This window comes from Ranitomeya variabilis, chromosome 3, assembly GCF_051348905.1.
Source record: "Ranitomeya variabilis isolate aRanVar5 chromosome 3, aRanVar5.hap1, whole genome shotgun sequence".
NCBI classification, from domain to species: domain Eukaryota; kingdom Metazoa; phylum Chordata; class Amphibia; order Anura; family Dendrobatidae; genus Ranitomeya; species Ranitomeya variabilis.
In genome coordinates, this window is record NC_135234.1 from 337,875,111 (window position 1) to 337,895,845 (window position 20,735).

A 20,735-nucleotide genomic window follows, 5' to 3' on the forward strand; every position below is an offset into this window, starting at 1 on the left:
GGCCCTTTGTTTCCCCGCGCATTCAACTTTCATGTAATCTGTGGTCATAAATCAGACAAATGAGTTGCAAATTTTCCTGTCAGTGCTAGCTTCATTGAGGGAATCTAAAACTGGGCAAAATTTGTAGTTAAGCACAATTGGAAAACTGATTTTTAGCCCCAAATAAGTGCAATCAGGGCACCGATTCTTACTGATTGACCTACAAATATACAGGCATTTCTCCACTGCCATGTACAAGATATTCCAGTCAGTGGAACTGGGCTACTGGCCACGTGTGATTACTGGCACTGGACCTGAGAGAATCCAATTCACAGCAGAGAGCGCCCTAATATACATGTAAAGTAGGTGTGATTAAAATGTAGACATTGGATCATATTGGTGATCGCAACCCCGAATAGAGTATCTCTTTCACAGCCAGTGATTGGTTGGATCAGTCCTTTTTTTCATTTTCCACCATTGGTATGAAAGTTGGAAGGGGCAGCTAAAATCTTTTTGCTGATCACATAAGACAGTTGATCCTAAATGAATCACAAGTGTGTTCTTACAGAAGGAAATTGTTTAAGGTTTGTCTGATGACCTAAAAATATATACAAGTGAATGGGAGAGAGCCTGTGGTACTATTTAGAGCCACTACACGTTGTGTGGCGCTATCCCACTTGGGTGTGCTGCTGCGCCCTCAATGAGCTGATCGGTGGTGGTGCAGGGAGAAGCCCCCCACTGGCTGATTCTGAAATGCAGTTTTAGTGCTGCGCCTGCCATTTCCTCAGATACAATGGAGGGGTGTACCCTACCTCTTCACAACCCCTACCCGTGCCCTTTATGGATGGCTATTATGGATTCCAGATTGGCCACTATGCTTGAAGGCAGCTGGCATAGCTCCCGAACTCAGAAGCCCCTTCAAGCCATGTGCTCTGTTCTGCAGCTTAAGATCCTGGTGTTGAGTGCTTTTTGAAGTGGCCAGTCGTCACCTGTTGACTCTTCAGATGGGTAAATGGCACAACACTGAGCATTCCAAATTCTTCTAATATCTGGACCTCAGTGTGTTTTATATTTAACCGTCTGCACCGTAAATGGATTAGAGTCCCATAGGCCATTGTCAAAAAGGAAGATATATTCGAAAACAGAATGGCTGGTAGCTGTATCACAAAGCAGGAATTGGTAATTACGTGGGGGTTGAGCATTTTTGGTGGCCTAGTCTTTTCAGTGACAAAAAATGATGATCATGATTCACTTGCACATATGATCTACATGATAAAAGCCCTATTCTTGTAGCTACAGAGAGAGACTTTGCATTAATGGAGGGACCCATTTTTAGGTATTTGCAAAATAATGAATTACTTGAAGGACCTGTAATAAATTGACCGATTAGAGGAAATATGAAATTGGTCCATGGGAACATGTAGCTTTCGCCTTTGGGTCAATCAGCCAGCCTAGGGAAGCTTACAGTATGTCGGCTTTTCTCCTGCTCTGCTACTGTTGTGATAGCCATACTTCCCAATAGGGTGCACTTTCACTATATGGTGACCAAACAATAATAAGAACTGATCCCGACGATAGTACTTTATAGATAAAAGTGGTTTTTATTAATGAATATTAAAAACTTGGCTCATAGGTTTTTCTGAGGGGGTGTCTTTAGACTGCTTTGCATTATTTCTGTGTGCCATGCCTCAATATATATAAAAAAAATACTCAAGGGAACCGTGAGAATAAAAGAGGTAATATTGGCTCCTTTTGACCTGGTGACAGAATGTAGCTGGCCACAGTGCCATTGTGTGTATCCCTGATCTGGAATAGCGTGTTTGGCATTGTGCCTGCCCTAACTATGGAGAGGGAGTGCATGTGAGGTGACTGCGTGTCAGCACCCTACCTATACATTCATAGTCATTACTCTATTGTAATATGTAAAAGCTAAATCTTTGTATTCTACTCTATAAATCACTCTATATTGTCTAAAAAGAATGCAGGAGCTAATAGAAACCACAGTGACATACTCCATACCAAGTCCTCCAATACGCTATCTAATAGTGCAGAATTCCATGTGACAAAGAATAGGATACATGCATGACGTATAATTACCCACACGGATAGAGCAGCTCTATTGATGCTGAAATATCATGTGGAGTGGGGTCTAGGAGAGTGAGCTAAACCAGGTGAGTCACAGTACTACCGGGAAACCTCCTGCTGCAGCATTGTATGTGACAGTCAATTAAAGCCCCCATAAGAAACCACATTTACTGCAAGTGACGGTATTTAATGACTACTATTCTGTTCTATGATGATGAGTTGTCATTTCCAGTATGTGGCATTACAGTTTATCAATTATTCATGGATACCATACCCGTTAGCGCTAACCCAGGGGTGTCTGATTTGCTTTAACAAAATTTTACTTGACCCCTTGAAAGGGGAAGCCCATGCAAATGTAACTTATAATGTCTCGATTTTTATTTTGGGCTTTCCTTAGCGTGTTATGCAAGATTCTTATGCCCTTAAATCAGAGACATGTCACACAAAATAGTTAATAAATAACATTTCCCACATGTCTACTTTACATCAGCACAATTTTTGAAACAAAAAATTATAAGGGTTAAAAGTTGACTATCGATTTCTCCTTTTTCCAACAAAATTTACAAAACCATTTTTTAGGGACCACGTCACATTTGAAGTGACTTTGAGGGGCCTATATGATAGAAAATACACAAAAGTGACACCATTCTAAAAGCTACACCCCTCAAGCTGACCAAAACCACATTCAAGAAATGTATTAACCCTTCAGGTGCTTCACAGGAATTTTTGGAATGTGGAAAAAAAATATGAACATTTAACTTTTTTCAGAAAAAAAATTACCGTATTTTCCGGCGTACAAGACGACTTTTTAACCCCTGAAAATCTTCTTAAAAGTCGGGGGTCGTCTTGTACGCCGGGAATCGCCTTGTACGCCGGGTGTATATGGTGGGTGGGGGGGGGAGTGATCCTGATGACGACGAGGGGGCGTCTCACAGAAAAGTGAGTATCCCCCATTACCTTATCATAGCGCTGCAGCGTGGGGTCTCTGTGCTGGGAGCGGCGGCGGCTGCTGTGCTGTGCTGTGGCGGCTCCTCTTCTGCAGTGTGGGGCCTCTGGTGCTGTGGGGCGGTGGCGGCGGCGGCGTATCTTCATGCAGTCGGGGCTCCTCCGGCATCTCAGCCTGGAAGCCCCGCCGGCAACTCCATCGGTACAATGCGCTGGCCTCCGGGAAAATGGCCGCTGCTTAGATTCAGATCTCGTTGAGATCTGAATCTGAGCATGCGCAGCCCCCAGCGGCCGGGCCACCGCATCGCACCTATTGAGCTGCCTCCGGGAAAATGGCCACTGCTCAGATTCAGATCTCGTCTCCCGAGATCTCGGGACGAGATCTGAATCTGAGCAGCGGCCATTTTCCCGGAGGCCACCTGACCGCATTGTACCCATGGAGTTGCCGGCGGGGCTTCCAGTCTTTGAGATGCCGGAGGAGCCCCGACTGTATGAAGATACGCCGCCGCCACCGCCCCACAGCACCAGAGGCCCCACACTGCAGAAGAGGAGCCGCCACAGCACAGCACAGCACAGCAGCCGCCGCTCCCAGCACAGAGACCCCACGCTGCAGCGCTATGATAAGGTAATGGGGGATACTCACTTTCCTGTGAGACGCCCCCTCGTCCTCATCAGGATCACTCCCCCCCCCCCAAAAGGCACATATTCACCGGCCCTATAAGACGACATAGGGTGTATAAGAAGACCCCCGACTTTTAAGAAGATTTTATTTTTTAACTGGTAAAGTTGGGGGGTCGTCTTATACGCCCAGTCGTCTTATACGCCGGAAAATACTTCAGATCCAAATTTTTTAACGTTGACAAGGGTAACTGGAAAAAATTGACCCCAACATTTGTTGTGCAATTTCTCATGAGCAAGCCGATACCCCATATGAGGGAGAAATCCACTGTTTGGGCACACGGCAGAGCTCAAAAAGGAAGGAGCGCCATTTGATTTTATGAATGTAAAATATGCTCGAACAATTGGCGGATGCCATATTGCTGTGGAGATGTGCCTAAACACTGAAAATCCCCCAAAAGTGACACCAGTTTGGAAACTAGACCCCTCAGGGAACTGTTCTAGATGTGTGATGAGCACATTGAACCCTCAGGTGCTTCACAGAAGTTTATAATGTTGAGCCATGAAAATAAAATAAAAAATCCCATTTTCCCCAAAAATGTTTTTAGCCCCAAATGTTGCAAATGTTGCATTTTCATAAGGGTAACAGGAGAAACTGCACCATACAATTTGTTGTGCAATTTCTCCTGAGTATGCTGATACCCCATATGTGGGAGTGGGAGAAAACTACTATTTAGGCGCACGGCAGGGCTCAGAAGGGACGGAGTCATGTGACTTTTTGAATGTAAAATTTCCTGGAATCTTTAGCGGACGCCATGTTCCATTTGGAGAGCCTCTGATGTGCCTAAACAGTGGAAATCCCCCACAAGTGACCCCCCCCTTGGAAACTAGACCCCCTCAAGGAATGTACAGGTGCATCTCACAAAATTAGAATATCGTCAAAAAGTTAATTTCTTTCAGTTGTTCAATACAAAAAGTGAAACTCATATATTATATAGAGTCATTACAAACAGAGTGATCGATTTCAAGTGTTTATTTCTGTTAATGTTGATGATTATGGCTTACAGCTTATTATTGTCCCAAGCAAATATATACCAAAGTGATCAGTTTGGGTTTAATACCATAGCTAGGGAACAAACACTGCTGCAGTGTGAAAATGAATCGGTATCGACTAGTTATTGTCACCAAGTTATTGCTCAAGTGCTCAATATGGATTCAATGCCCTAGTTAGAGAATAAGTAATGATGCAATGTGCAGATTAGCAGATAGTCCAAAGAGGAAGCTTATAGAGATAAATACATGACCTGTGGGTGCAGCACGGAGCCCCTTTTTTTTTTGGTCATTAAGGTCAAAGTTGGCTCGGTCATGAAGGGGTTAATGGGAGCCAATCAGTAGAAAGGTACAATGATCAACTGTAAGTACACAGTGCTATATAATATGATGACTGCAATATAGTAAGAGGATAAAAACATAAATGGGAGGAGTGCTTCTTTAAGGCTAAGGTCACATGAGTGTATTAAAAATCGGTCCAGTTTTCATTCAGAAAAGTGGGTTGATTTTTATTCAATTTCTTTCTCACTTGCCATCCATGTGCTGTATATGTGGAGCTCATATGTAATGTCTTTTTTACTCAGCAGCTATTTACAGGATTATGCACCGTTTCCTATGCTACAGAATTGTAATGGATTCTTAAAACGAGATGCTGTACTGTGGCTCCGTATGGAATCCGATTTTGGAGTGAAATTGCAGCCTTCATCTTAATCTATTCCCTATGAGCGGTCGATCTAGGTTCACAGCCTATGTATATTTGTACACCTCTAGGTACACGCTTCCCACTGCCTCCCTCCAGGCTGTGTATCTGTACCTTCCTCAGGCAGGTTTCACACACGCTGTCATTGAGCCTGTCGATTTGAGGCCTTGGTAGGCACATGGAGAGGGGAGTCACTAGAGTTGAGGACCATTTTTTTTATTATTATTACAAAAAAGTGAACTATATACCCTATGTTTTATATGTGTACAGAATATAACAATAGTGGTATTTTTGCACTTATTATGTATGTATTTGTTTGAAAATGGCGACCGCTTATATAAGCAACTGCATATTACTAACACTACAAGGGTGTTGACCCCTTTTTTTTTTTATGTGAAATTGTCACGTGCTGGCTTGGAGCCAATGAGCGTCTGCTCGTCAGCTGTAGCCTTTTTCTATTTCATCAGAACGGAGGTGCGCTCTGGTGGAATATTAATGTGCTGCAGCCGGCACAAGACAACACTATCACATCGCTGTAATGCCGCCTCTGCAGAATATACCCAGCTTTTATTGTACTTTGCTTCTGAATTGTTCAAGCTGATGATGTCCACTAGTAGGCAACCCCTTTAACAATAAGAAAGCCTTTACGTTGCTTTGTGAAAAACAATGCGATTGTGGAAATAACTTAAGTTTGAAAAAAAATAATAATAATAAAAAAAAGTTGTCTTTCAAGATTACACGATTTGGGCTCACAATGGCTGCTATCAGAAAAGTGAAGTTGAGTAAGCTGATTTTGCACAGTTTTCCGTTCCAGTGAGCTAATACTTGTAGCGGTAACACTATTGTCATCCTGATCAGTATTCACTATCATGACTGGCTCTGCTGGAGAAGTGACTTCTGTCTGTACTTCTTAGCAATCTTTACAGAAATGTCTCATACTTTTTTTTTGTCCCACATATAGCATTTATTACCCATCAAAAGGATAAATTAAAAATGTGAGATCACGAGAAGGAAGGGGGGCTTCTTGACTTTCCCTTCTGAATAGACCAATAGTGTGCTTGTATGACCACCATTTCTTTCACTTGTGTCCATCAGTCCCACAAAAGTGAATTTAAAGGTGGTCACATATATGCACTACTACCATAATCAGAAAGGGGATTCAGGGCCCAAGGAACCAGGGGATAACAGACATGAATTAATTGAAATATAATACATTATGTCCAAGTACTCGACCTCCTCACTAATTTGCTATTCTTGCATCAAACACAATGCCCACACTGTTGCATCCAGTTTAAAGCCCCTATGCAGACTGTTACTATCATACTATCTCCAGATTATTACACTTAATTTATCTCCAACTTCCCAAGGCCAGCATGTGCACATTGAGATTTGCTCTTCTATGCAGGGCTCCTCAAATAAGTCACCATCTGGGACACCTGCTCTTCATAGCTGTTTGCTAGACCTGGTGCTAATGCACCAAGATGGCAGACGACCATAAGCTGCATGTATTGGGTCCTTGAGCTCGAGTGTTGTGTTTTGGCCATTTTACTCACACTGATATCATAGGAAAACTAGTTCCTGATTATTAGTCAGTATAAACATTCTGTGAATCACCAAAAATCATTATCGGCAGCACATCATCCTGTATAAGCAGGCGATGTGTTGCTGATAATATGAGGAAATAATTATATTACTATTCTTTGTCCACACAATTGCTCATTGGCACATATAAAACAGAGCAGTAAATAAGTGCCAAATGAGTTGAATATAGTTGATCAGCATTCAATACTGGACTGACATCCAAAAGCGTTTAAATGACTACAACAATCCCACCTTATCTAGGATTCCAGTAGTACAGAACTGTCATTACCTAGCTTAATGGTGGTGATCCTGTGGCAAGCGTGACAGAGGTGGCACTCAGAACCCACTCTGTTGGGCACATGTGCCGTCACCCCACCATTATGACCTTTTCTCCACAGCAGTTCTCTGAGCCGGCTGTCAAGCTGACAGCTGGCTCAGTTTAGGTCCAGTGCGCCAGCTCCCAGTTCTACTCTCATTTTACAGACGCGAATACAGTTGAAGCCCTAGGCGCTGGCACTTCCAGGTTAGGGCGATGTCAGCTGCGTGATCAGGTCATCTGATCATGCTGCTGACATCACTCGCTGGTGCTATAGACGTGCACTCAACATTGATGGAAAGTGCACGAGTGGAGCTGAAGATACGGAAGATTTATTTTAGTGGGTGATGGGGATGCATGGGTGGAGAGATTTGAGGACACAGTTATGGGGCGGGGGATGGGTACATGCATATTATTGGGAGGGGGAGAAAATTGAGAAAACTGGAGAGCGAGAAAGGAGATGGGTGCAGACACAAAAAAAGAGGGGGACATGTATAAGGGAAAAGTATGAGGAGTGGGGGGAATGTATTTCAACACAGTAAGGGGAGTGAGGGTGGGATAGGTGCAGACAATCTATGGGGCGTGAGGGGGAGAGAAAATTGAGGACAGTTTGGGGAGTGAGGACGGGGATGGGTGATGACACAGTATGGGGAGCAAGGGGAGGCATGTATGAGGCAACAGTATGAGGACCAAGGAAGGGAATGTATGCAGACACTATAGGAAGCGAGTGTGGAAATGTAAGTAAACACAGTGTAGGGAGTGAGGGTGGAATGGGTGCGGACACAGTATGGGAGCGAAGGGGCATGTATGAAGTGGGGATGGGTGTGGAAACAGTATGGGCAGCAAAGGTGGGATGGATGTGGACGCAGTAAGGAGTGAGGGGTGAGGGAGAAATTTGAGGACACCATTTGGGAAGCGGGGGAGGGGGATGGGTGCAGGCATTATAGAGCGTGAGAGGGGATGGGCAGACACAGTATGAGGACTGAGGGGAGCATGAATGAGTTAACTAGAGGGGGGAAATGTATGCAGACGTAGTATGGCGAGCGAGAGGGATGTGATCGGGCAGACATAGTATGTAATGCAGGGGTAATGTGTGAAGAGAAAATATGAATAGCGAGGGGGTAAATATGGGAGTAGACAGTATTGTTAGTAGGGAAGGATGTGAGAGGAGATCGTATGAGAGAGGGGAAATGTGTGAAGAGACAGTGTGGGGTAATAAAAGTGTGAAGTGGAACAGACAAGAGACTGAGTAGTGTGGATGGGGTACTATATAATATAGTGAGGGGGTAGCATAGGGGACAGTATGCCAAGAAGAGGGAGTGTGATGGGGGCACCGTACAGAGAGTAAGCAGTATAAGGGGGAGCACAGTGTGAAGAGGGGACCCAGTATTTAAAGGAGAGGTCATGTACCATAAGAGGGACAGTGTTTGGGTCATATTTTGTGCAGGAAATATAGTGATGGGTAATTATTTGTTCAGGGGCTCAGCGAAGGGCAGATATTTATATTCAAAATCATTATAATCTCACTGCAATTTTTAAGGTAAAAACAAATAAGTTAGCCAGACTATAAGCTAGTATACATACAAATTGTAAAAGCACATTCACACTGTTGACATTTCACAGACAAATCCCAAGAAAAGAAACAAAAAAAATCCCAAATGATCATATACCTTACAGCAAGTAAATAGTAATAGTATTTGTAAATAATATAGGGTACTTGGTTAACGCTGTTTAGATTTAATAAAAAAAATAAAAAAAAAAAAAGCATAACCATCTCCTCACAATAAAGTGTACCCATCAGGACAGTTGTGATGGGTAAAAAAAATAGCGTTAAGTAAGTACCCTATGTTATTTTCATGTACTATTACTATTTACTGATTTACTTGCTGTAGGGTATATGCTCATTTTAGTTTGTTTTTTCTTTTTTTTTTCTTTGGCATTTGCTCTTTTTAAGGGCATCGTGTCAGAATGTACAGAAGACCAGAGAAGATGGAAGTGTGCAGAGACCAACTGTGGCTGTGAAAAGTCATCCTGGCAACTGGACAAGATGACAATCGGAAAGACAACCACTCCAATCAGAGATGACTTGATCTACAAGGTACCTGGATGTAAATGTTTTACGCTGACGTACGGACAAGGAGTGAGACAGGGTAGTCAGGAGGGCTCGTAGTACTCAGGGGCAAGACAAATGTGTGGTCAAGAAATAGTCCGGGGTCAAATTCCAGGAGGATACATCAAGAAAAGAGGATAAGACAAACGGATAGTCAGAGGTCAAGACCGGGGTCAGGTACCTGAGGCTAGAGAGTGTCCAAAGCAGAAGGTATAACACACACAAATAGTCCCGAAAAATGCTAGGTCCAGCAACGAGATAAGGGAATCGGACACAGAGCAATGCGGCCATTTTCCTGGAGTACATCGCACAGGAAACCATGCAACAGCCGGGGCTCTGGCCTTTCACAAAATGTCGGCAGAGCCCCCCCGCAGCAACACCGGACACCCCCTCATCCCAGCCTGCGGCCAACAGCAACGGCATCTGTAAGGTATATCTGCATTATAAGATGCACCCCCATTTCCCCCCCCAAATTTGGGTGGAGGAAAGTGCGTCTTATAATCCAAAAAATACGGTAATTAACCCCTTCAAGACCTTGCCCTTTTTCGGTTTTGCATTTTCGCTCCCCTCCTTCCCAGAGCCATAACTTTTTATTTTTCCTTCAATATGGCCATGTGAGAGCTTGTTTTTTGTGGGACAAGTTGTACCTTTGAACGACATCATTGGTTTTAGCATGTCGTGTAGTAGAAACCGGGATAAAAATTCCAAGTGCGATGAAATTGCAAAAAAAAAGTGCAATCCCGCACTTTTTTTTTGCTTTGGCTTTTTTGCTAGGTTCACTAAATGCTAAAACTAACCTGCCATTGTGATTCTCCAGGTCATTACGAGTTCATAGACACCAAACATGTCTAGGTTCTTTTTTACCTAAGTGGTTAAAAAAAATTCAAACTTTGCTTTAAAAAAAAAAAAAAAATTGTGCAATTTTCCGATACCCGTAGCGTCTCCATTTTTCGTGATCTGGAGTCAGGTGAGGGCTTATTTTTTGTGTGCCGAGCTGACGTTTTTAACCCCTTTACCCCCAAGGGTGGTTTGCATGTTATGGACCGGGCCAATTTTTACAATTCTGACCAAGTCCTTTTATGAGGTTATAACTCTGGAACGCTTCAACGGATCCCAGTGATTCTGACACTGTTTTCTCGTGACATATTGTACTTCATGATAGTGGTAAAATTTCTTTGATATTACCTGCGTTTATTTGTGAAAAAAAACGGAAATTTGGCGAAAATTTTGAAAATTTCGCAATTTTCCAACTTTGAATTTTTATGCAATTAAATCACAGAGATATGTCACACAAAATACTTAATAAGTAACATTTCCCACATGTCTACTTTACATCAGCACCATTTTGGAACCAACATTTTTTTTTGCTAGGGAGTTATAAGGGTTAAAATTTGACCAGCAATTTCTCATTTTTACAACACCATTTTTTTTTTAGGGACCACATCTCATTTGAAGCCATTTTGAGGGGTCTATATGATAGAAAATACCCAAGTATGACACCATTCTAAAAACTGCACCCCTCAAGGTGCTCAAAACCACATTCAAGAAGTTTATTAACCCTTCAGGTGTTTCACAGGAATTTTTGGAATGTTTAAATAAAAATGAACATTTAACTTTTTTTCACAAAAAATTTACTTCAGCTCCAATTTGTTTTATTTTACCAAGGGTAACAGGAGAAAATGGACCCCAAACGTTGTTGTACAATTTGTCCTGAGTACGCCGATACCCCATATGTGGGGGTAAACCACTGTTTGGGCGCATGGCAGAGCTCGGAAGGGAAGGAGCGCTGTTTGACTTCTCAATGCAAAATTGACAGGAATTGAGATGGGACGCCATGTTGCGTTTGGAGAGCCACTGATGTGCCTAAACATTGAAACCCCCCACAAGTGACACCATTTTGGAAAGTAGACCCCCTAAGGAACTTATCTAGATGTGTGGTGAGCACTTTAACCCACCAAGGGCTTCACAGAAGTTTATAATGCAGAGCCGTAAAAATAAAACAAAAATTTTTTCCAACAAAAATTATTTTTTAGCCCCCAGTTTTGTATTTTTCCAAGGGTAACAGGAGAAATTGGACCCTAAATATTGTTGTCCAATTTGTCCTGAGTACGCTGATACCTGATATGTGGGGGGGAACCACCGTTTGAGCACATGGCAGAGCTCGGAAGGGAAGGAGCATCATTTGGAATGCAGACTTAGATGGATTGGTCTGCAGGCGTCACATTGCGTTTGCAGAGCCCCTAATGTACCTAAACAGTAGAAACCCCCCACAAGTGACCCCATATTGGAAACTAGACCCCCCAAGGAACTTATCTAGATGTGTTGTGAGAACCTTGAGCCCCCAAGTGTTTCACTACAGTTTATAACGCAGAGCCGTGAAAATAAAAAATCCTTTTTTTTCCCACAAAAATTATTTTTTAGCCCCCAGTTTTGTATTTTCCCAAGGGTAACAGGAGAACTTGGACCCCAAAAGTTGTTGTCCCATTTGTCCTGAGTACGCTGATACCCCATATGTTGGGGTAAACCCCTGTGTGGGCACACGGGAGAGCTCGGAAGGGAAGGAGCACTGTTTTACTTTTTCAACGCAGAATTGGCTGGAATTGAGATCGGACGCCATGTCGCGTTTGGAGAGCCCCTGATGTGCCTAAACAGTGGAAACCCCCCAATTATAACTGAAACCCTAATGCAAACACACCCCTAACCCTAATCCCAACGGTAACCCTAACCACACCTCTAACCCAGACACACCCCTAACCCTAATCCCAACCCTATTCCCAACCGTAAATGTAATCCAAACCCTAACTTTAGCCTTAACCCTAGCCCCAACCCTAGCCCTAACCCTAGCCCTACCCCCAACCCTAACCCTAATCCTAACCCTAACCCTAGCCCTAATGGGAAAATGGAAATAAATACGTTTTTTAAATTTTTAAATTTTTCCCTAACTAAGGGGGTGATGACGGGGGGTTTGATTTACTTTTAGAGCGGGTTTTTTAGCAGATTTTTATGATTGGCAGCCGTCACACACTGAAAGACGCTTTTTATTGCAAAAAATATTTTTTGCGTTACCACATTTTGAGAGCTATAATTTTTCCATATTTGAGACCACGGAGTCATGTGAGGTCTTGTTTTTTGCGGGACGAGTTGACGTTTTTATTGGTAACATTTTCGGGCACGTGACATTTTTTGATCGCTTTTTATTCCGATTTTTGTGAGGCAGAATGACCAAAAACCAGGTATTCATGAATTTCTTTTGGGGGAGGCGTTTATACCGTTCTGCGTTTGGTAAAATTGATAAAGCAGTTTTATTCTTCGGGTCAGTACGATTACAGCGATATCTCATTCATATCATTTTTTTATGTTTTGGCGCTTTTATACGATAAAAACTATTTTATAGAAAAAATATTTTGGCATCGCTTTATTCTGAGGACTATAACTTTTTTATTTTTTTGCTGATGATGCTGTATGGTGGCTCTTTTTTTGCGGGACAAAATGACGCTTTCAGCGGTACCATGGTAATTTATATCTGTCTTTTTGATCGCGTTTTATTCCACTTTTTATTCGGCGGTATGATAATAAAGCGTTGTTTTTTGCTTCGTTTTTTTTTTTTTTTCCTTACAGTGTTTACTGAAGGGGTTAACTAGTGGGACAGTTTTATAGGTTGGGTCGTTACGGACGCGGCGATACTAAATATGTGTACTTTTATTGTTTGTTTTTTTTATTTAGATGAAATGTATTTATGGGAATAATTTTTTTTTTTTCTTTATTTAGGAATTTTTTTTTTTATTTTTTTTTTACACATGTGGAAATTTTTTTTAAAACTTTTTTTACTTTGTCCCAGGGGGTTGACATCACAGATCGGTGATCTGACAGTTTGCACAGCACTCTGTCAGATCACCGATCTGACTTAGAGCACTGCAGGCTTACCAAGCGCTTGCTCTGAGCAGGCACTCGGTAAGCCACCTCCCTCCCTGCAGGACCCGGATGCCGCGGCCATCTTGGATCCGGGACCTGCAGCGAGGAAGGAGGTAGGAGACCCTCGGAGCAACGCGATCACATCGCGTTGCTCCGGGGGTCTCAGGGAAGCCCGCAGGGAGCCCCCTCCCTGCGCGATGCTTCCCTATACCACCGGCACACCGCGATCATGTTTGATCGCGGTGTGCCGGGGGTTAATGTGCCAGGGGCGGTCCGTGACCGCTCCTGGCACATAGCGCCGGATGTCAGCTGCGATAGGCAGCTGACACCCGGCCGCGATTGGCCGCGCTCCCCCCGTGAGCGCGGCCGATCGCGCTGGACGTACTATTCCGCCCACCCCACATGGACAGAATGGTACGTCCAATGACAGAAAGGGGTTAAATATACCATTTTGGTGCAGATACATTCTTTTGATCGCCCGCTATTACATTTTAATGATATGTCATGGCGACCAAAAAAAACGTAATTCTGGCATTTCGAATTTTTTTATCGACACGCGGTTTAGTGATCAGGTTAATCCTTTTTTTTTTATTGATTGGGCGATTCTGAACTTGGCGATACCAAATATGTGTAGGATTGATTTTTAATTTTTTTTTTATTGTTTTATTTTGAATGGGGCGAAAGGGGGGTGACTTAAACTTTTTTTTTTTTTTTTTTTTTTTTTTTTTAATTTTCATTATTTTGAAAACTTTTTTTTTAACTTTTGCCATGCTTCAATAGCTTTCATGGGAGGCTAGAAGCTGGCACAACTCGATTGGCTCTGCTATATAGGAGCGATCGTCAGATCGCCCCTATGTAGTAGATTTACTGCATTGCTATGAGCGCCGACCACAGGGTGGTGCTCATAGCAATCCGGCATCAACAACCATAGAGGTCTCAAGGAGACATCAGGTTGTCATGCCGACGCATCGCTGACCCCCGATCATGTGACATTTGACAGCGGCATTTAACTAGTTAGTAGCGGCGGATGAATCGCGATTTCACCCGCCGCTCTTGCGGGCACATGTCAGCTGTTCAAAACAGCTGACATGTCCCGGCTTTGATGCGGGCTTACCGCCGGAGCCCACATCAAAGCAGGGGATCCGACCTCCGCAGTACTAGTATGGCGGAGGTCGTGAAGGAGTTATGGACGTGAGGCACCTGGAAAAAATTCCAGCAGGCTAGGCCAGATTGAGCAGCTGGGCTGTTAATCAAAATGCTACAGCCCTGCATGCCCCAGCATCAGATTGGATGACTGGACTGTCACTCATAATACCAACAGTCCATCACACTCCAGATCCGATAGGGCGGCTGAGTGGTCATTCACAGCGCACCTAGGCTACAGTGAAGGATAAAACTGTGATACTAATTCTCATCAGTACTGCGATTCCTGTATAGTCTGATCATGACTGATACTGAAAACTCCCAGTATCTTCTTGCCATTGTTAACATTGTTGGCCTGCTGGGAGTTGTAGGCTCACACGATACAAATGTATATGGCTCTGACCTGACCTTACAGTTGATGTATAAGTACTGATGGTGGTCTTTGTGGATGTATTCATGTTCTGATGGTGGTTCAGGTGATGTATTCATGTGCTGGTAGTGATGTATTCCGGTACTGATACTGGTTCTAGAGATGTATTTCTGTTCTGATGAGGGTTGTGATGCTGTGCTTCTATAGTTCTGTGGGTTCTAATGATTTATTTTTATACTTTTGGTGGTTCTGGTGATGTTTTTGTACTGATGTGGGTTCTAGTGATGTATTTTTCTGTACTTCTGGTGATGTATTATTGTGCGATTATTGGTTCTGATCCTGTACACATGTAACATTTCATCATTTTGAAGATTGTGATACATGGCTATGCTAATAAAGTGTTGTGCCTTCTGACAAGTTAAGGGTTACTGTGTTTTTATTTATGTTAGGATCATTAAAGGAGTTGTCTAAGTTTGTGATGAAAGTGTGCAGTCACTTTGTGACTGCAGTCTTCTGACTTCCCATAGCATCCGCACTGCATGCTGTAAGGATCTCTGGTGCCAGCAGTGAGAGCAGGAGGTCACGAAACTGCAAATATGCAATTTACATACCTCCATTCATGTGCCGACTAGATTTGCATGGCCTCTCTTAATATAAGCGAATTGAGGGAGGTTGGACATGTCCAGTTCGAATGTTGCCAGAAGTATTCAAATCGCATACTTGCGGTCACGTTTTTGTTCAGTTGTGCCACTGGCGCTGGAGAATCCTAAATGTGTAAAGCGCGTACTGTGAGAGTTCAGAAGAGTGACTGCAGACTTCCATCATACACCTGGACAAGCCACCTTAAGGATTAAAACTAATCCCTTTAGCATACCAATGCTAACAGTGGGTAATATACTCACTGTCAGGATTCAGCTCTGCTTGTTAGTTCCAGCAGTTATCACATGGCAACTCCACTCATATGCGATTTTCATAAGTGACAACTAGCTTTTTTTTGTGCTTCTCTCAATGAAGCAGGAGCTGTAGTTTTCCAGTGAACACCGAGAATGAGGAAGAGCATCTCGTCGGCACGCGACTGTAAGGGTATGTGCCCACGGTCAGTATTAGGCAGCCCTTTGGACGCAGCACATGTCCGCTGCATCCAAAGCACTGCCGCCTTTTGAATGCAGGTGATTCCGTATGTGTTCATTGAACCACGCAGAATCACCACTTCCAATACATTGTATGGTTGACATTTACCTTATGGAGACTCGCGTCTCCGCAAGATAAATTAACATGCTGCAGTCTGGAAAGACGCGCCACATGTCCGTCTCTACAGGTTTTTTCCTGAACCCTGCTAAGGTTTCATGCTGTCTATAATATACGAGCAGGTGAATTACTACCAGAACTTCCTGTGTCTACCTAGATATATATAGATAGATAGATAGATAGAAAAGAGCACAGCAGCACATGTACATGATTCGGCCATGTGAAAACACACACAAATATACATTTCTCAAAAAAATTTTTTTTATAAAACTTACAGTTAAAGATGAAATGGAGATTCTCTTATGACTGCTCGTAAAACCTGGCCCTGGAATTGCCCAAATAACTCTCTCACCACTATATGTGCTGGAGCATGCTTCTGAGCTCACATCACCGCAGCTATCTTACATAATCAATATATACATATATATATGTTGCCTAAAATACAAAGTACATGTGTCATCTTTAACTTTTTCATCTTCAACTTGCTTAACTGTTCACAATAACAGTAATTTTGACCAGGGGTGGCCAAACTTACATGATACTCTGTTTGCGTTGCTACTAATGGGTTTGCACAACTCACAATATACACTGCTCAAAAAAATAAAGGGAACGCTTAAACAGAATATAACTCCAAGTAATTCAAACTTCTGTGAAATCAAACTGTCCGCTTAGGAAGCAACACTGGCAATCAATTTCACATGCTGTTGTGCAAATGGAATAGACAGCAGATGGAAATTATTGGTTATTATCAAGACACACTCAATAAAGGAGTGGTTCTGCAGGTGGGGACCACAGACCACATCTCAGTACCAATGCTTTCTGGCTGATGTTTTGGTCACTTTTGAATGTTGGCTGTGCTTTCACACTCATGGTAGCATGAAACAGACTCTAGAACCCACACAATTGGCTCAGGTAGTGCAGCTCATCCAGGATGGCACATCAATGTGAGCTGTGGCAAGAAGGTTTGTGCTCTTCACAGATGAAAGCAGGTTCACACTGAGCACATGTGACAGACGTGACAGAGTCAAGAGATGCCGTGGAGAGCGAACTGCTGCCTGCAACATTCTTCAACATGACCGGTTTGGCAGTGGGTCAGTAATGGTGTGGGTTGGCATTTCTTTGGCGGGCCGCACAGCCCTCCATGTGCTCGCTAGAAGTAGCCTGACTGCCATTAGGTACCGAGATGAGATCCTCAGACCCCTTGTGAGCCCATGTGCTGGTGTGGTTGGCCCTGGGTTCCCCCTAATACAGGACAATGCCAGACCTCATGTGGCTGGAGTGTGTCAGCAGTTCCTGCAAGATGAAGGCATTGAAGCTATGGACTGGCCCGCCTGTTCCCCAGACCTGAATCCGATTGAACACATCTGGGACATCATGTCTCGCACTGTCCACCAACGTTACATTGCACCACAGACTGTCCAGGAGCTGGCGGATGCTTTAGTCCAGGTCTGGGAGGAGATCCCTCAGGAGACCATCCGCCACCTCATCAGGAGCATGCCCAGGCGTTGTAGGGAGATCATACAGGTACATGGAGGCATCACACACACAACTGAACATCATTTCCTTGTCTTGAAGCATTCCCACTAAAATTGGATCAGCCTGTAATTTGATTTTCCACTTTTATTTTGAGTATCATTCCAAATCCAAACTTCCGTGGGATATTCATTTTGATTTACATTGATCATTTTTAGGTTTTATTCTCAACACATTCCACTATGTAATGAATAAAGATTTGCAACTGAAATATTTCATTCAGTGATATCTAGGATGTGGGATTTTAGTGTTCTCTTTGTTTTTTTGAGCAGTGTACATACAGTGTTGGGATTTTGCAGGCTCAGGAGATGACCTGTACTATCAGAAATCGGTATCGGTTCTATACTAAAGCTGACACTATTCTGCAGTATCTGAGATTGAATGGGTTTAGGTTCGCCATGGCTGCATGCTGGCACACCATCATTGCCTGACTTAAGAGAAGCATTGTAGAAATAAACAGCAGCTTATAGGGAAAAAAGAAGCTATAGCTCTTTTAATCTATAAAAGCTAGAGAAATCTGTTTATCCACCCACCCCATTTCTTGTTTATTCATCCATCTTCCAAAATATGATAAAAACTGATCGAAAAGGTTTATGTTCCCTCAAAATGATACTATCAAAAGTGTATTTTATGAAAAGTAGTAAGATTTAAAAATTATAAAAAAGAAACAAACAAAACATATTTTTGAACGCACGATATGTACCCCCCAAAATGAAGTACGGTAAAACTTGTCCCATAAGAAAACAATCATGGCTACGTCATTAGAAAAAAAAGGTACGGTAATTGTTTTTTGGAAGGAGTGGATAATGTGATAAGTGTAAAGAATTATTTGTGAAGATACTATATTTTTTAATAGTAAATAATGAGTGGCTGGAATGTAAATCATGTTTTGTGTACCTAGCATATGAAATCAACTTTCCATCTTTTGGAGAAAAAAAACAAACCCACAACCCTATCCTTGCCTTTCCTGTCCTCTCTGTATGAAGCTTTTGCCCCAAATACAAGTTCAGTGGAGTTATTAGAATTATCATTTTCTTTTACCCTATTCTCGCTGCTGATTTAATAGACAAATCTGCATGAAAATCCCCTCAATTTGGGGTGGATTTATCTCTCTGGATTTACCAGTTGTTTTTGGTGGAATTGTGGCAGAAATATTCTGCAATTCAGTCTCGAATCATGAAGGGTTTTTTCACTTCAGAAATTCTACAAAAAAAAAACCTTTTCCAAACACTAAATTTATAATGGATGTCCAAGTCATAAGATGTAGCCTGTGAGAGAGTTCATCAGCGTTCAATCTGCTTATGGCTTCAGAACAGGGAACTTAGGGTTACACACTTTAAGTTGGAATATACTTTCTTTAAGGTACCTTCACACGAAGCGACGCTGCAGCGATAGCGACAACGATGCCGATCGCTGCAGCGTCGCTGTTTGATCGCTGGGGAGCTATCACACAGACCGCTCTCCAGCGACCAACAATGCCGAGGTCCCCGGGTAACCAGGGTAAACATCGGGTTGCTAAGCGCAGAGCCGCGCTTAGTAACCCGATGTTTACCCTGGTTACCAGCGTAAAAGTAAAAAAAACAAACAGTACATACTCACCTGCGCGTCCCCCAGCGTCTGCTTCCTGACACTGACTGAGCTCCGGCCCTAACAGCACAGCGGTGACGTCACCGCTGTGCTTTCACTTTCACTTTAGGGCCGGCGCTCAGTAAGTGTCAGGAAGCAGACGCTGGGGGACGCGCAGGTGAGTATGTGCTGTTTGTTTTTTTTACTTTTACGCTGGTAACCAGGGTAAACATCGGGTTACTAAGCGCGGCCCTGCGCTTGGTAACCCGATGTTTACCCTGGTTACCAGTGTAAAACATCGCTGGTATCGTTGCTTTTGCTTTCAAACACAACGATACACGGCGATCGGACGACCAAATAAAGTTCTGGACTTTATTCAGCGACCAGCGACATCACAGCAGGATCCTGATCGCTGCTGCGTGTCAAACGAAACGATATCGCTAGCGAGGACGCTGCAACGTCACGGATCGCTAGCGATGTCGTTTCGTGTGAAGGTACCTTTAGCCACTTTGGGTAATTAATAATGGTCCTGAATGACAAACTCTCTATTAACTTAAAATCCCCTGGTATTTGTAAATCTGTTCTAGAACATCTCTGCTTTTATCTTGCAGGACCCGTGGGGGCACAGCCCTTTTTTGTGGTGCCCAGACGGCCTGGCTATGGCACCATGGGGAAGCCCATCAAACTGCTGGCCAACTGCTTTCAAGTGGAGATCCCAAAGATTGACGTCTACCTCTATGAGGTGGACATTAAGCCGGACAAATGTCCCCGCAGAGTTAACAGGTAAGTTTAATGTTAGAATTTTTAGAATGGCAGACCTTATACTATGGAAATGACTGGGTCTGTGAATATTCATGCAAATAAGTTTCATGCACATACAGTTTTTGTACAGCATCCTAGGAAGGAGTCATATCAAAATGAGTTCCCTGGGTATTCTGACATTAATTTTTAAAGTTAGTACACTTGCCTTCTCAGGTACTGGTAATGGAAGTAGTGGTATGGACATGTAGTCGCTTGACAACAAATAAAAATATTCCCTCTTGTGTAGAGATCTGATGTATCAGTCATGGGAAGTGTTAAGTCCTTCTCAGTCCCTGGCTTACTAGAGGTAGGGATCCGAGTGAAATGACACGCAGCACAAAAGGTTGTGTGATCATATACAGGGGAAGCCCAGGAGCACGTCTGACTCACTGGGCTCTACCCCCTCCTTTTATATAGAAAAAAGTTAAACATTTTACAGACATGCGTACAAGCGCTCATATTTCACATCCTTATACAATAACAGCCTATACTAGAGATAAGGTTCAGCTTGGTATGTAGGTAAAAGGTTACAATAGTCAAGAAGGAATGCGTCCATAAAAGGAAATGTCAACTTTGCTTAAGTTTACTGAAATAAGCCAGATGTCTCAGGAGAAAGACACAATGGATTCTTTCAGTCTGATCTCCACAATTCCCCCCTTTGACATATTCTTTTTTTATTACCACAGGGCTAAAGACAAAGCCTTTATTTTTGGTATTACACATGTACACACTTATATTATTAGTAAGAGAATCAAATCTAGTATTAATTCTTCTATCG

The 20,735-nt window shown here is 42.9% G+C and overlaps 1 protein-coding gene across 3 annotated transcripts in view; it reads left to right on the top strand.

The window, feature by feature from the left end:
- LOC143815971 (protein argonaute-3) overlaps window positions 1-20,735 on the top strand; it is a 106,289-nt gene that overhangs the window by 24,279 nt on the left and 61,275 nt on the right. For 2 of the 3 annotated variants that reach the window (XM_077295819.1, XM_077295818.1), the window contains exon 2: window positions 19,768-19,939. In XM_077295819.1, coding sequence (XP_077151934.1) covers window positions 19,768-19,939 — 172 coding nt within the window. Of the gene's footprint in view, window positions 1-9,228; window positions 9,373-19,767; window positions 19,940-20,735 lie in introns of all 3 variants that reach the window. The other variant, XM_077295820.1, reaches the window with a different exon arrangement.